The sequence below is a fragment of the Carcharodon carcharias genome, chromosome 15 (assembly GCF_017639515.1).
Source record: "Carcharodon carcharias isolate sCarCar2 chromosome 15, sCarCar2.pri, whole genome shotgun sequence".
In the NCBI taxonomy this organism is placed as follows: domain Eukaryota; kingdom Metazoa; phylum Chordata; class Chondrichthyes; order Lamniformes; family Lamnidae; genus Carcharodon; species Carcharodon carcharias.
The window spans coordinates 50,350,209-50,365,938 of NC_054481.1; the positions used below are offsets into that span (position 1 = coordinate 50,350,209).

General features: G+C 41.3%; 1 protein-coding gene across 3 annotated transcripts in view; it reads left to right on the top strand.

Annotated features, from left to right (window-relative positions):
* Positions 1 to 15,730, top strand: part of lmf1 (lipase maturation factor 1) — a 662,806-nt gene that overhangs the window by 578,350 nt on the left and 68,726 nt on the right. For all 3 annotated transcript variants that reach the window (XM_041206706.1, XM_041206707.1, XM_041206709.1), the window contains 2 exons: positions 2,726 to 2,879; positions 8,322 to 8,505. In XM_041206706.1, the coding sequence (XP_041062640.1) occupies positions 2,726 to 2,879; positions 8,322 to 8,505 (338 nt within the window). The remainder of the gene's footprint in view (positions 1 to 2,725; positions 2,880 to 8,321; positions 8,506 to 15,730) is intronic.

Sequence of the window (15,730 nt, forward strand, 5' to 3'; positions counted from 1 at the left end):
TTACCGATGAAGCAGCTGAAGATGATTGGGTCAAGCACTGCTGCAAGGAACTCCTGATGTGATATTTGGGGCAATGATGAAAGCACAGAAGAAATAAAATGCCATCCTAATGAATCTGGTTACTGCACCAAATAGTGGCTCCAGATTCATATTTCAGGGCCTCAGCCCATAGGGCAATGTTGACAATAACCAAAAATCTTTTCCCTTGGCATGCCTGCAGGCAACAGGACATTGCTTTACTATAGCTTCAAATTGAGGCCCCCAGAGTTTGAACTTAATCCACTTTACCAATTCACCCAGTTTGCTGAGGACTAATACAAAACGAGAAGAAAGGACAAATCTTAAAACTAAGCAGAACTGAAAAATATGTCAAAGGAAAGGGAACTGAGTTGAGAATAGTTAAAAATGAAACAAAGACTAATTTTTGTTGTGCCTTTGATGGCCTCGAGATGTCCTAAAATGCTTTACTGCCAGTGAAGTAATTGAAGTGCAGTTAATGTTGTAATGGAGGAAAAGCGGCATAGCAAGATCCCACAAGCAGCAATGAGGTACTTGATCAGATGATCTTCTCTAGCAATGTTAGTTGAGTGATAACTATTGCCTCGAACCCCAGGAGAACTCCCTGCTCCTCTGAATAGTGCCATGGGATCTGTTACTCCACCTGAAAGGGAAGATGGGGTCTTGTTTTAACTTCGGATCTGAAAGGATGGAATCTCCGATAGTGTAGTATACCCTTGGTACTTCCCTGAGTGTTAGCTTCGATTTTGTGCTCAAATCTTCCACCCACAACTTGCTGACTCTGGAGATGAGCTACTCACTGAACTATAGTTAATACCTATTTAGGCCCTATTCCAGTGGATTTAAATTGACTGTCAGTGACATTTCCCGAATACATCAGGAATGTAATTTATAGCTTTCACCTGGGAGCTTGGCAGTAAAAAGTCAATAAATTTTACCAAGTACAAACCTACCTTAAAATCTTTGTAAAACTTTGCCCTAGTGAACAACCATATCCTGAGCAGTAGGAACTGATAAAATAAATAAGAGAAAGCCTAGTTGACCACGTTAATTTAACTGTATCATTTGACTGATTGGAGCAGTGATATCTCTGACTTCATACAAGAGCAGCATTGCCCAAGCCCGTGAGATAACAAGTACAGAATAAGATTTTTCACTGAAACATCACATTCATCTAAACTCCTTTTACTTGGCGTTTGTTAATGTAATAATCAGTAACTTATTTTAAACTTTATAATCTTAATTACTGATGTCACAGCTTTTAAGTGGAAAATATTTTGGGTGCCCATCGAATATTAATTATGGACATCCCTTGTATTGGGAATGACTGGACCACTGGGGTTTTGCTTCCTCTCATGTGTGTCATTCAGTGACTGATGAACCTAATATGGGGAATGCAGGTTTTCTCACTGGTCACAACACGGGTTGATCTGGTTGGAGCCAGTCAGCTGCTATTGCCATTGTGCAGTTCTTCTTTACTAACACAAGACCTGGTTTGCATTGAAGTGAGACACCCCAGCATGCAGGGGGTGCATGATACTGGCCTATTCCAGTCTATCTAATTTGTTAAATATTTATCTATTCAACAAGAAGTTGGAATGTTACAACAACAGCAGATTTTATTTCTATAGTGCCCTTTATAAAGCAAATCATTGTAAGGCACTTCATTGGAGCAATTATCAAACAAAATCAGTTAAGGAGATATTAGGGCAGGTCAAGGCGGTGGGATTTAAGGAGCTTCTTAAATGAGAAGAGAATGATAGAAAGACAGAGAGGTTCAGAGAGGCACTGATACTAGGGTTCTTGCTAGAAACTTGTGGGTCGTACTTCAATGACAAGGAATACTACTGTTCGCTATTTGTAACAATACTATAAACATAAGGGAGAAGTGTATCTGGCCGTTTCTTTGTCAGTGCTTCTACAGCTTGCTAAAAGCAGTGAACATAGAACATCACTCCAATGTTTAGGGTATTGCCGGCTGCTGTACAGCTGTTGAGAGTAAAGAAATGGTGAAATGGTAAAGTGATTGAACTTCCTTTTTCTCCCCCCCTCCTATAGGAGGGGAGGGGGGTCTTTGCCTTTGAATTGAGGGAGTGCTGCACTGTTTGATGAGATATTTAAATGAAGCCCTGTCTGCCCCCTCGGCTCAGTAGGGGGGTGTTCTGCCCACTGTCCTAGCCAACATTTTTGCCTCAACTAGCATCACTAAAATAGATTATCTGATTATTATCTCGTTTATGTTTGTGGGACCCAGAAATTGGCTACATTACAAAATTTCAAAAAATACATCATTGGCTGTAAAGCACTTTGGGATATACAGAGTTTGTGAAAGATGCAAGATACATACACGTATATCTCTTTTCCCCACATGGAATGGTTGACTTTGACATAGCCCGGTGCAGCATACTTGGGAGGCACAGGTGAATTTCCATCACTTCAGTTTTCCATATGTCATGTCTGGGTATATTGTCGACTAATTAATAGAGATTGATTGCTGTGATTAATCAATAACTCCATTATTATCATGTCATGCAACTGACAGAATGGGAAGAGATGAATGAGTTGGACCCCACTCTCTTTTGATTAGCAACCCTGATGATCCTATGATAATACTCTTTCCCCTCAGCTAACCCCTTCCTGTTCTGAATCAAATTTCTGGCCCATGCTAAAGTATTAAAATGATTTTGTTCTATGTCTGCTTCTTCAGGTGCCTTCATTCGACAAGTACTGAATGTCTCTTTTGGGGTTCTTATTGCCTACCTCAGTCTACCAGTGATTGTAAACCTGCTCAGCTCAAAACAATTGATGAACACTTCCTTTAATCCACTGCGAATTGTCAACACTTATGGAGCCTTTGGAAGGTGCGAAGCAAGAATAGTTGCATTATGCAATGATATTGGTATCCTTAATGTGAGCATTATTTTGCAATGTTGGAAGTGAATTAAGATTTGTCACAAGCCGGAATTTAAATCCTATCTGGCTGTCATTGCTTAATCTATTTGAGTCATCCCTGGTCTTATTAAATTATTGTATTGTTGATTTAATTTTTATCCTGGTTTGCTGCTGACTGATTTAGTCACCTATTTATAATACCACCTACTGGAATTTTACGCAGAACGGTGGCCTTGCCCACCTGGCTGAAAAGTCGTGGGCGAGCCTACCTCTGCTTGGCTGGGTCACCCTGCAGCCATTTTACGGCAGTCAGGCCGTTAGTTGGCTTGAAGCGGGACTTAGGTCCCCCTCTGGGAGGAAGTCCCACCTCCGAGACCTGCCAGCCAATCAAATGGCTGGCAGCTTTCTCGTACCAGCAGTAGCCACTGGGAGTAGTGGACACTGCTGGGACTGCAGCCAATTACCAAAGAAGAGATGTCATGAACCTGGACTTCACAGTAAGTCCCGGGGTTTTGCCAGGGCCATGCTACTAAACCCCAACAACCGGGGGAGTGAGACCAAGGTTCATCACGGAATACAGGGGGAGCTCCATTAAGCACATGGGGAAGAATTCTCAGGTCAGCGAGCGGGGGCAGGGCCTGCTTGCCGATGTGTAAAATAACATGCGGTGACATTTGGGCGGGTGTCCCAACGCCACTGGGCGTCGCTTAGATTTTCAGTTCAGCGGGCGTGCAGCCGACTCGGCTGCGCGCCCGCCAAATTGTCAAAGGCCTATTAAGGCCACTAAGAAAGTAATTAAAGTAGTTAAGAATGCTGCCCGTCCAACCTTAAGGTTAGCGGGCAGGCGAAGAGCCCAGGCAGCCTTCATATTTTTCATGAAACCTCAACCACGGGCAGGATGAGGCTTCATGAAGGGATTAATAATTGAGTAAAAAATTTTCAAACATTTGATAAACATGTCCCAGCTCATGTGATGCTGTCACATGAGGGGGCATGTCTAAATATTTTTTCTCTGTCTTTAATAAAAACTTTCATTCTGAACTAAATCTCCCTGAGGCAGCTCTGTGCCCCGGGGAGATTTTTGCGCTCTTTCATGCGCATACGCGAAAGAGCGCAGGCCCCGACTCAGGGAATCCCCCCCTACCCACACAGGGAATGCACAGCGCTTCCGAGCGAGCATCACGCTGGGTGGGCCTTAGTTGGCCCGCCGACGTAAAATGGCGGCGTGGCCCTGATTGGGGACACCGATCAGGTTCGTGACCACCCCCGTACGACCCTCCCGATGAGGGGATGTTTCTGACCATGGTACCTTCACGGGGGGACCCCTCCCCTCAGTCCACTAAAAGGCTGCCAGGTTTCACCTGTCGACCTAGCCGTGCCGTGGCATTGACACCTCCCACCACAGCTAATATTCCAGCGGTGACAGGAGGAGGCCCTTAAGTTACCAATAAATTGGCCGAAGAACAGGTAGGTTGTTGATGCCTCCCTTGCTGCGGGCAAATCCCACGGAGGTGGTTAGATGACTAACTTGGCACTGCTGCTAAGGTGCCTAAGTGTATGCCCCCTCTGTCTGACAACCTGCCTTGGGGGTTGTGGTGGAGTGGGGGGTCCTTAAAATTCTAGCCTGTTTTACCTGAGTTTTCTCTTGACCTGCTCATGGATACATCTGCTTCACATCTGAGAAGGGCCAAACCAAGAAACCTGAGAAGAGAGGCTAAAGAAGCTACAGTTGTCCTAAGTGCAGGGAAAGTTAAGAGGAAATTTGATGGCGGTATTCAAAATCATGAATTATTTTGTTAGAGCAACTGTCCCTGGGACAGAATCATAGAGTAGTTGTAGAATAGAAGGAGGCCATTTGGCCCATCATGTCCATGACTGCTCTCTGCTAGAGCAGCTCAGTTAGTCCCGCCCCCTGCCTTTTCCTCATAACTGTGCAAATCTTTTCTCTTCACCTAATAATCAAATTTCATTTTGAAAGCCACAATTGAATCTGCCTCCACCACACTGTCAAGCATTGCATTCCAGATCCTAATTACTCACTGCATTAAACAGTTTTTCCTCATATCGCCTCTGGTTCTTGCCAATCACTTTAACTTAGTGTCCTTTGACTCTCGACTCTTCCACCAATGGGAACAACTTCTCCCTGTCTACTCTGTCTAGACCCCTCATGGTAGACACCTCTATCAAATCCCTTCTCATTCTTTTCTTGTCTAAAGAGAACAACCTCAGGGTTGATGGCCAGAGGACACAGATTTAAGGTGATTGACAAAAGAAGCAGAGGTGACATAAGGAAACAATTTTTACACACTTAAGCTTTTCTGATCTGTGCGCTGCTTGAAGAGGTGAAAGCAGATTCAATAGTACGATAAAAAATAGAATTGGATAAATACTTGAAGAAAACATGTTATAGGACTGTGAGATATGATCAGAAGAGTGAAATTACTGTTATTGTACAGATCTACCAAAGAGCCAGCACAGGAATGATGAGCCAAATGGTCTCATTTTGTGCCGTATCACCAGTTTATGAACTGGGGTTAAGTAAATTTGATATAAATGTTTCTTTTATCAGTGAATCAACTTGACACAATGGGTATTTCACAACCTGTTTGGTAATCTGGTGGAACTCTGTCACTGATTTCATCGGGAAGATTATACAATGTGATGAAAGTGAAATAGGAGATTCACTCCAATTACCAGCTGAGTGCCAATGGGGAAAATTAGCCCCAGTGGCCATAGAAATGGATTCGCTGTTCACTTTTACCATCAGCTGTTGTACAGAAAGAGTGAAGTCATTCACCTTTTCAGATCTGTAAGGCAGGCAGTGCAGACAGCAGAATCCTGTTGTCTACTTTGTGGTAAAATAGACATGATTCACATAACTGGACTTCCATAAAATGTGATGTTATTAATTAGCATGCTTTTTTGTGTATGCTGCCATGAATTCTGCTGCTGTTAAACTACCAATGTGATAATGAATTTGACATAAATTAAGAAATGATCTAATTCATATTCCCTCCCAAGTGTATGAATAATTTAATTCCTGTCAAAGTAAGATCTGGAAAGCAGTATCTAAAAGGGTAGTGGAACCAGATTACAGATTAATTTTCAAAAGAAAATTGGGCATGTACTTGAGGAGAACTTATTTTCAGTCTTATGGAGGAAAAGCTAGGGTGTGGAATCAAAATGGACAGTTCTTTGAAAGGGCTGGTGCAGATGTGTTGGGCCAAATGACAATCTTCAGTACTGTATGATTCTATGAAAGTTTGAGTGTTTTTCAGAAACACTAACTAGGTCCTCAGAGTGTTAACCTCTAATTATGTTCAAACTAAACATCACAAGGTAATTCCTGTGGAGACTGTAACTATGACATTTCGGGGAGTTGTCATCACATGGTGAGCAAGTGCTGACACACTGAGATACCTTGGCTGTCCCCTACACTCAGACAGTCAACCATTGACAGCATAGAGCAAGGTTGCAGGAGCAGTTTGGAGCTTTTTGCAATTCATTACACAGCAATAGTCATTAGTCCAGAATTGCACAGCAGGGAAAACCTCTGTGACCAGTATTTCTTTTAGGAAATAATGACATAAATTGAAAATTATGTTGAATAAAATGTCACCTCCACAGAAAATATACACGATGAAGTTAAATTCATGATAGATGTTGAATTTTACATAATTCAAAAGACACAAAGAACTTTTTTCTTTTAAAGATTGTCCAATAACCTTGATTTAGTGAGTGCTGCCAGTAACCTGGAGTTAGAGCAAATTCCATACTTCATACATTAATGAGGTGAGCCATCCGACTACAGGGGCACTTTGTACACTGAGAATAGCTTTAACCTTTTCCAGCCCAGGAAGTTGCAATCAATAAAGCAATATTAGTGCTCAATGGATATCATCTGCAATGGAAAATCAGTGGTCTATTTATCCAGCATGGCTGGCTGACACCAGCAGAAAGTCTGAGAGCAGCTAGACACACCTAGAATTTTTATCCAAGGGGAAAAGGGGAATCAATAAATGGCTTGCCTATTGGGCTCAAAGGTGGTTTCTGGGCCATGCAAAGTTGGGAAGGTTTAGACTTTGCTTTAAGCGGACTTTCAGGATTCAACGTTTTGTTTTCTCCCTCTTGCCCACCTCACTCTCCTGGAGAAATGAGCCAATGGAGTATAATTCCCACAGGTACCGATAGAAACATCAACACGTTATCCACGTGAGCATTTCTCATGTGAACCTAATGGAAAATTGCCTTTTATCCATTCTCAGGATGTGAGTGGCACCAGGAATGTTGGCACTTATTGGTTAACCCTGGTTGGCCTGACAAGGTGGCATTGGGCCTTCCTGAAATATTACAGTCTAAGCTGTCTTAGTACAGCTGAGTGATTTGTGAGACCATTTTAAAGGATAGTTAAGAGTCAATGATGTTTGCCTGAGGCTGGAATCACATATAAACCAGACTGGGACAGCAGGTTTCCTTCCCTAAAATTAGATTAGTGAGCCAGTTGGGTTCTTATGACAGTTACATGGCCACATGGTTGTGTTCTAAGATTTCTTTAAAAACAGATTGAGATTCTCAAACTGCCATTGTGGGATTGAAATTCACATTCTTTGGATTATTAGCCCAGGCCATTGTTTACTAGTCCAGTAAATAACATTAGACTATGTGCACCCATGTGTTCAGCCACTTTAGTGGGTGGTGGGGAAGAATTTATCACAGTTAAACCTAGTACTCTCTTTCCTGACATCAATGAGTTATTGAATAGTGAGCCGGCATAGGAATCGTGGCTGATATTTCTTCTCCCACTCTACCCTGAGGCACTGAGACCAATTGAAAGACTCCCACCACTGCTCTGATAGAAATTGGCTATCTGGGTACAATGATTTGAATTTGGCACCTTACTATTATGGGTGACTTAACACCACTTCACACAGTGACACTTAAGGAGAGCTCAAGCAGCTAGAGATTTTTGTACTTTGTAGAAATTAATATTGGTAGATGTTTCATATGAAAGATGATTTGCATGACCTGAATCAATGTTTAGTTAGTTAAGTGGAATTGCAGTCACAATGTTGACTATTCTTGTGCTATCTGCAATAGTAGAGAGTTTTTGTTTAAAGGCACTGGCAACATAATTAGTTTCTGATGGCAAACAACTAAATAGTGGAAAAGAAAAACAGAGTGGTGAGAATTTTGAACTCCCTTCCACAAGCAGTAGTCAAGGTGAATAGCATAGATGAATTTAAAGATAAGTTGGACAAGCACATGATGTATAAAGTTAGATGAAACAAGGTGGTAGATGGCTTGTAGGAACAGTGATAATTTTGCAATTGTTGGTATTCTGAAAACCAAGTTTAAGAAAAAGCATTTTGAACATTCAATGTAATATATCTGTTTTGTTTCTGTTTGCCTAGTATCACGAAGGAAAGGACCGAGGTCATAATTCAGGGGACAATGAGTCAAGATCCGCATGATCCCAGTGCCTTGTGGGAGGAATACGATTTCAAGTGTAAACCTGGAGATTTGAAGCGGAGACCGTGTATTATCAGTCCATACCATTACCGCCTTGACTGGCTTATGTGGTTTGCTGCATTCCAGGCAAGTGCTTTGTTGGAGAGTGGATGTTTAAATCAGCCAGTGAGAGAATTGAACAAATCAAACTGTCATGTCTATATCAAATATCATTACTTTCAGTACCTTGCAGCCTGAATGAGGTAAAGTAAAACTACCAAACATCAACTGGCAGGCTAAAACATAACCAAATATCAGTTCACATGTTAAAGTCAGTTTCTGCAACAATAGGAAATCCAAGAAGTTCAGGCCAGCAATATATGGATGTGAGCATCAACTGCCAAATTATAGTAGCCAGGTGCTTAATTGGAAAAACACTTATTTCAGTAAAAGTACAATCTTTTGATATTTGATTTTATTCTCTTAGTAGCTTTGAAATTTACAGGTTTATTTTGTTTAGCTGCTTTATTCCTTGTAATTCTCCTGTCTTTCTGCTCCATGTCTTTTCTAAAGTTACTTGTATTGCTTAGTCAGATCCAGGGAAGAGCAAATTCAGAGATCCAAGACATCCATTCAGCTCACTCACTCGTTTACTTCACCTGATGCCAGCACTCGAGTCAAACTCCTGAAAGTAGGAAATTTCCCAATGCAGAAGAAGGAGGGAATCCTTCTCCAAATCTTTACCACCATGATTGGAGTTCACTTTCCTTGAAGTTCATTGGAAATAAATTTCTCAGAGGAAACCCCATTAGATTACTCTCACTTTGAATGCTTTATCTTTAGCTCAACCTTTTGCTCTCCTGAACACTATCAAGCATTAGTGCAGGCCATATCGTTCCCTGGTTGTGAATAGGGCCTCTAAAGACTCCTCGATACTCATTCACATGGTTGGCACTTTGGTTTGAGAAGCAAAATAACCAATTGCATAACTATGACAAGCCAAAGAGAACAACATTTCCATCAATGTTTTGTGATGTAATTCCAGTTTTATATTTGAGTGGAGTTGCAACAGCAGCTGAGAAAGCCACCACCCACCAAAAATACAGACCTCCAAGTGATGTTTGGTTACCAGACTGCTCTCAATTTATATTGCAATGCCTGTCTTTCAGTATCTGATAACCAGTGCATCTATGTTCACACCCCTCCATTACTTCTCCAATCCATTTCTCTGAAAATTCCTCCACCCCTACAGCCCCCTGAAATTTCTGTGCTCCTCCTGTTCTGATCTTTTGTGCATTCCTGATTTTAATTGCTCTACCATTGGTGCCTGGAGCTTCAGCTGTCGATGCCCATATCAGTGAAAATCCTTCTATAAACCTCCCTCCCTGCCTCTCTGTTCACCTATAAGGGGGTCCTTAAAACTTATCTCTTTGACAAAGCTTAACTTTATCTCCTTAGCATCTCCTTATGTAGCTCTGTGTCAGTTTTTGCCTTAAAACTCCTATGAAATGGCTTGGGACATTCTACTGTGTTGCTCTATAAATGCAGCTTGTTCTTGTTAAACTTGCTGGCACTATCTTAATTGAAAAGCCCCTAATTTTATTGGCTTTATCTTCATTTTGTTCACATTTTTCATGCCCTTTGCATTATCATAATCTGCTCTTTCTGTATCTTCTCTTCATCTATGCATTTTGTTTACTGTCTTGCGTTTTCCTTTGTCTTGATGATCAGAACAAGGGCTACCATTGTCAGGGACACAAAGCAGTTCAATTTTACGCCAAGTCTCATAGGAACATTATGAACAGGAAGAGGCCATTCAGCCCCTCTAGCCTGCATCGCTGTTTGCTTGGATCACAGGCAATCTGCAGCTCAAAAAATGTTTCCATTCGTTTGCACTTCTTTTAAGTAGATTTATGGATTCAGAAACTTCAGCATTTACAAATTGGTTTTAAACTCAAGTGTCACAATTAACCATGAACCTTGTTCTGGTGGCAATCACAGGAAAAATGAAATACTGTACACGAGACAATTATTCATAACAAACTCACAGATTACTGTATGTATTTACAACCATTTCAATTTAGCACATGCAATGTTTTGTTGTGCTGTGACTGCTCCAATCTAGTTTTAATATTAGCTGCAAAGGTTACTGTACCTTACATCATGCTGTGGTGATGTAAGGCACAGTGAAGGAATGACAAAATCTCAGATTAGAGGAAAATGCAAATATCACTAGCAGTATTTTAAACTGCTAACACAGGCTTAGCCTTTGCCTGAGAACATTTTGAATCTTTTAATGCACCCAAAGAATTGCACAATGGTAACTTCCTATTTCTTAAATAAACTGAGCAACACGCACATTGACACACAGATTGAGAAGGTCCAAAAATCTGGGCAGGAAGTGTATTTTCCACCATTTCCAGATCTGACAGGGCATCTTTCTTTAAACTCTGCTCAGCACCTGATGTTTTATTTCATCAATTGCTTCTGAAAATATTTTCCAAAAGTTTACAGTAAATAATGTTCTGTCCTAAAAGGAGAATCTGTCAGTGAATGACAACTTCTTGCATTTCACTAGTTTTATATAAGACTGGTGGTTTTAAGTGAAGAGGATGCCAGAGATTCAAGACGTGTTGAAAATGTTAAGAAAACACAAGTTCAGGCAGTAGGTCTACTGCTCAAAAATGAAATGTTCTAAAGAAAAAAGGCTTTTTTCCCACCTGTAGTTTTTTATTGCACTGATACTTTGGTCCCTGGATTCAAAATAAGCAAAGTTATATACTGATGCAAAAATAAATCTGCACAGCAATTATTTTTCTTTTTTTATTTTTGCTATAATGTTTCTTAACCTAGCAAAAGTAATGTTTACCTGCTAAAATTACTGTATGTTAAGGCTGGTACTTGATGCAATACTAAAAGAGTGCCCCACTGTTAGAGATTCTGCCCTTGAGATGAGATATTGAATTAGTCTGCTCTTGGGGTGAACATTAATGATCCCATGGCATTTATTTATTTAAATAAATTATATAATTTATATCTAGTGGAGCTCAAGGGAGTTTTTAGAGTCATAGAGGTCTACTGCACAGAAAAAGGCCCTTCTGCCCATCGAGTCTGTGCCAGTCAAACAAGTACCTAATTATTCTAATCCCATTTTCCGGCGCTAGGCCCATAGCCTTGTATGCCATGGTATCGCAAGTGCACATTCAAATACTTCTTAAATGTTATGAGGGTTTCTGCCTCTACCACCCTTTCAGGCAGTGAATTCCAGATTCCCACCAGCCTCTGGGTGAAAAAATTCTTCCTCACATCCCCTCTAAACCTCCTGCCCCTTACCTTAAATCTATGCCCCCTGGTTATTTTCTCATGCCCTAACTAATATTTATCCCTCGATCATCCTCATTAAAATGGATTATCTGGTCATTTTCTCCCCATGCTAATTGTGGGACCATGCTCTGCACAAATTTGGCTACATTATGACGGTGACGCCACTTCAAACATACTGCATTGTCTGTAGGCCTTTCTTTATCACTAAAACAGATTAATTAGTCACTTATCTCATTACTATGTGCAAATTGCCTTCTCTTGAATAAAAATACTTGCACTTTGGGACATCCTGAGGTTGTGAAGAGCGTCATATCAAAGCAGGTTCCTTTTTTCCTTCTTTCTTGCTGTCTTTCTCACTAGCATTTTCTTTCTTTCTTAGCTATTTCCTCTTCTTCTTCCCTTACATGCAATGCTGTATCACCCTTTACAAGAAAATTGTTTTCCAGGTCATTCCATGGTCCCATCCTTGATTATGCTGTGCTATCCTCCCGCACTGCACTAGATTTTCAGCATATGCAGCATCACACTCCCAAACAATATTGCATTACTCTCCAATACATTCCAAGCCATGCACCATTTTCCTGCACAATTATTGCAGGCCTTTGTTCATTACTGTCCTCTATAAACCAGCTTTTCAGACCGTGCCACACCAATCTTCCAGGTGATGTTACAATCGCCTCCCCGCCCAGGCAGCTTCAGTTTTATTTATTTGGTCATGCAATGTGAGCATTGCTGAAAAGTCCATTCATTATCCATCTCAAATTGCCCTTAAGAAGGTGGTGGTCTTGAACCACTGCAGTCCATGTGGCGTAGGTACATCCACAATGCTGTTATGGAGGGAGTTCCAGGATTTTGACCCAGTGACAGTGGCCTGGGGGGGAACTTGCAGGAGGCTGTGTTTGCATGTGTCTGCTGCCTTGTATGTTTGCATGTGCATGCGCCCTGGTCCTTCTAGGTGGTAGAGATTGCAATGTAGAAGGTGCTGTGGAAGGAGACTTGGTGACTTATTGCAATACATCTTCTAGATGGCAGACATTGCTGCCAATGTGTGTCAGTGGCAGAGGGAGTAAATGTTTAAGGTGGTGGATGGAGTGCCAATCAAGTGGACTGCTTTCTCCTGATGGTGTTGAGTTTCTTGAATGTTCATGCAATTGCACTTATCCAAGAAAGTGGCAAGTATTTCATCACACTCTTGACTTGTGCCTTGTGGATGGTGGACAGGCTTTGGGAAGTCAGAAGGGGAGTTACTTGCCGCAGAATTCCCAGCTTCTGACCTGCTCTTGTAGCCACAGTATTTATACGGCTGGTCCAGTTCAGTTTCTGGTCAATGGTAACCACCCCCTGCCCCCAGAATGTTGATCCTGAGGAATTCAGTGATGGTAATGCTGTTGAACCTCAAGGGGAGTTGGCTAGATTTCCTCTTATTGGAGATGGTCATTGTCTGACACTTACATACAAACATACATATGAACATACGAAATAGGAGCAGAAGCAGGCTATTTGGCCCCTCGAGCCTGCTCCACCATAAAATAAGGTCATGGTTGATCTTTTTTTGTTTCAATTTCCACATTACAATCTAACCCTGAAAACCTTTGACTTCCTTGCCTAACAAGAATCCATCCACCTCTTCCTTAAAAATATTCAATGATCCCAGCTTCACCATGTTTGGAGGCAGAGAGTTCAAAAGTTGCACAACCCTCTGAGAGAAAATATTTCTCCTCATCTCTTACCTAAAAGGGCAACCCCTAATTTTAAAAGAGTGCCCCCTAGTTCTGGACTCACCCATAAGAGGAAGTATTCTTTCTGCGTTCACCTTGTCAAGACCATTCAGGACTTTATATACATCAATCAAGTCACCCCTCACTCTTCTAAACTCCAGTGGAAACGAGCCCAGTCTGTCTAATCTTTCCTCATAAGACAACCTGCTCATTCCAGGTATCATTCTAGAAAACCTCCTTTGAACCACCTCCAACACATTTGCATCCTTCCTTAAATAAGGAGACCAAAACTGTGCACACTATTCAAGATATGGTCTCACCAATGCCCTGTATAACAGAAGCATAACATCCATTAGCCTTCTTAATTACTTGCTGTACCTGCATGCTAACTTTTTGTGACTCATGCACTAGGACACCTTGATCTCTCTGCAGATCAAAATTCTGCAGTCCTTTTCCATTTAGGTAATACTCTGCTTTTTTATTCTTCCTGCCAAAGTGAACCACTTCACATTTTCGTACATTATGCTCTATCTGCCAGATTTTTGCCCACTCACTCAACCTATCTATATCTGACTGCAACCTCCTTATGTCCTTTTCACAACACTTTCCTACCTATCTTCATGCCATCTGCAAACTTTAGCTATCATGCCTTCACTCCCCTCATCTAAGTCATTGATATAAAAAAGTTGAGGCCCCAGCACAAACCCCTGTGGAACTCCACTCGTCACATCTTGAAAAAGACCCATTTGTGCACACTCTCTGTTTTCTGCCAGCCAACCAATTTTCTATCCATGCTAATATGTTACCCCCTACACCATGAGCTTTTATTTTCCACAGTGGGTTGTGCAAATGTTACTTGCCACTTATCAGCCCAAGCTTGAATGTTGTCCAGGTCTTGCTGCATATGTACAGTAGCTGAGGAGTCAGGAATGTTATTGAACACTGTTCAGTCAGCAGCAAACATCCCCACTTTTGACTTTATGGTGGAGGGAAGGTCATTGATGAAGCAGCTGAAGATGGTTGGGAGATAGGACACTACATTGAGAAACTCCTGCAACAGTGCCCTGGGGCTGAGATGATTGGCCTCCAACAGTCACAACCATCTTCCTTTGTGCTGGGCATGGCTTAAACCAGTAGAGAGTTCTTCCCTGATTCCCGTTGATTTCAATTTTGCTAAGACTCCTGATGCCACACTCGGCCAAATGTTGCCTTAATGTCAAGGGCAATCGCTCTCACCTCACTTCTGAAATTCAGATGTTTGGACCACAGCTATGATAAGATCTGGAGCCAAGTGATCCTGGTGGAACACAACTTGAGCATCAGCGAGCAGGTTATTGCTGAGTCATTACCATTTGATCACACTGTTGGCGACATCTTCCATCATTCTGCTGATGGTTGAGAGTAAATTGATGGGGTGTTAATTGGCAAGATTGAATTTGTCTTGCTTTTTGTGCACAGGGTATTCTCTCATGTCATAATATACTGTGTTGCCGTTGTTCCTTATAATACTGGACACTTTCCCAGTCCACACGATACTTCTTCCAGTTCACAAATCTCCTCCTGCAGACTGTACCACGCTACTCTCATTTAATAAGCCACCATTTCCACACCTGTGAAGGAACATAAAAAATCCCATTGCTGGGTTGGGAATGTGATTAATATAGTTGATGATGAAGACCTTGTTTACATATTTCAGGATGACCCAACAAAATATATGGAGGCCTAGCATTAATAACTTGTAACTCTGCAGGATTGTTTGTCAAAGCAATCAACCCCTTCTCGAAATAAATCTCCTCTTTTTGCTCTCATATCCATCTGTACCATGAAAATAAATATGCTGCCTCTCTTAAATCTTCCAAACTTAGGCTTGGCTGTTTTTAACATGGGAAATTGCTTCAAGTGTTGTGAAAATCTAGTTCATGGTTTATATGTTATACAACATAACTTTTATTTTTAGGAATTAATGTTTTGACTGCAGATAAATGAGGAGCATCTGATTGAGAAATTGATAAGCAACTCTGATTTAAATGCAACTCAAACAAGCCTGGGTTTATTAAACTTAAAAGCTATCCTATGGTTGTCTTGAAAGGTCAGAGTTGATTGTGAGATAAACTTGAACAATGAATTGTCCATCCCTAAGCTTGTAATGGAGCCAGGGAGTCTGGAGAAAGAATTGTAAAACTCCATTAGCAATATAAATTATTCAGATGGGTTGTAGAATCAAAGGGTTGTGTTGAAGGCAAAATAATTTGCATGCATTTCTGTTTGAATCATCCCAAAGCATGCCGCATTGCCATTGAGATAGTGATTCAGGGTGGAGCCTTGGCATG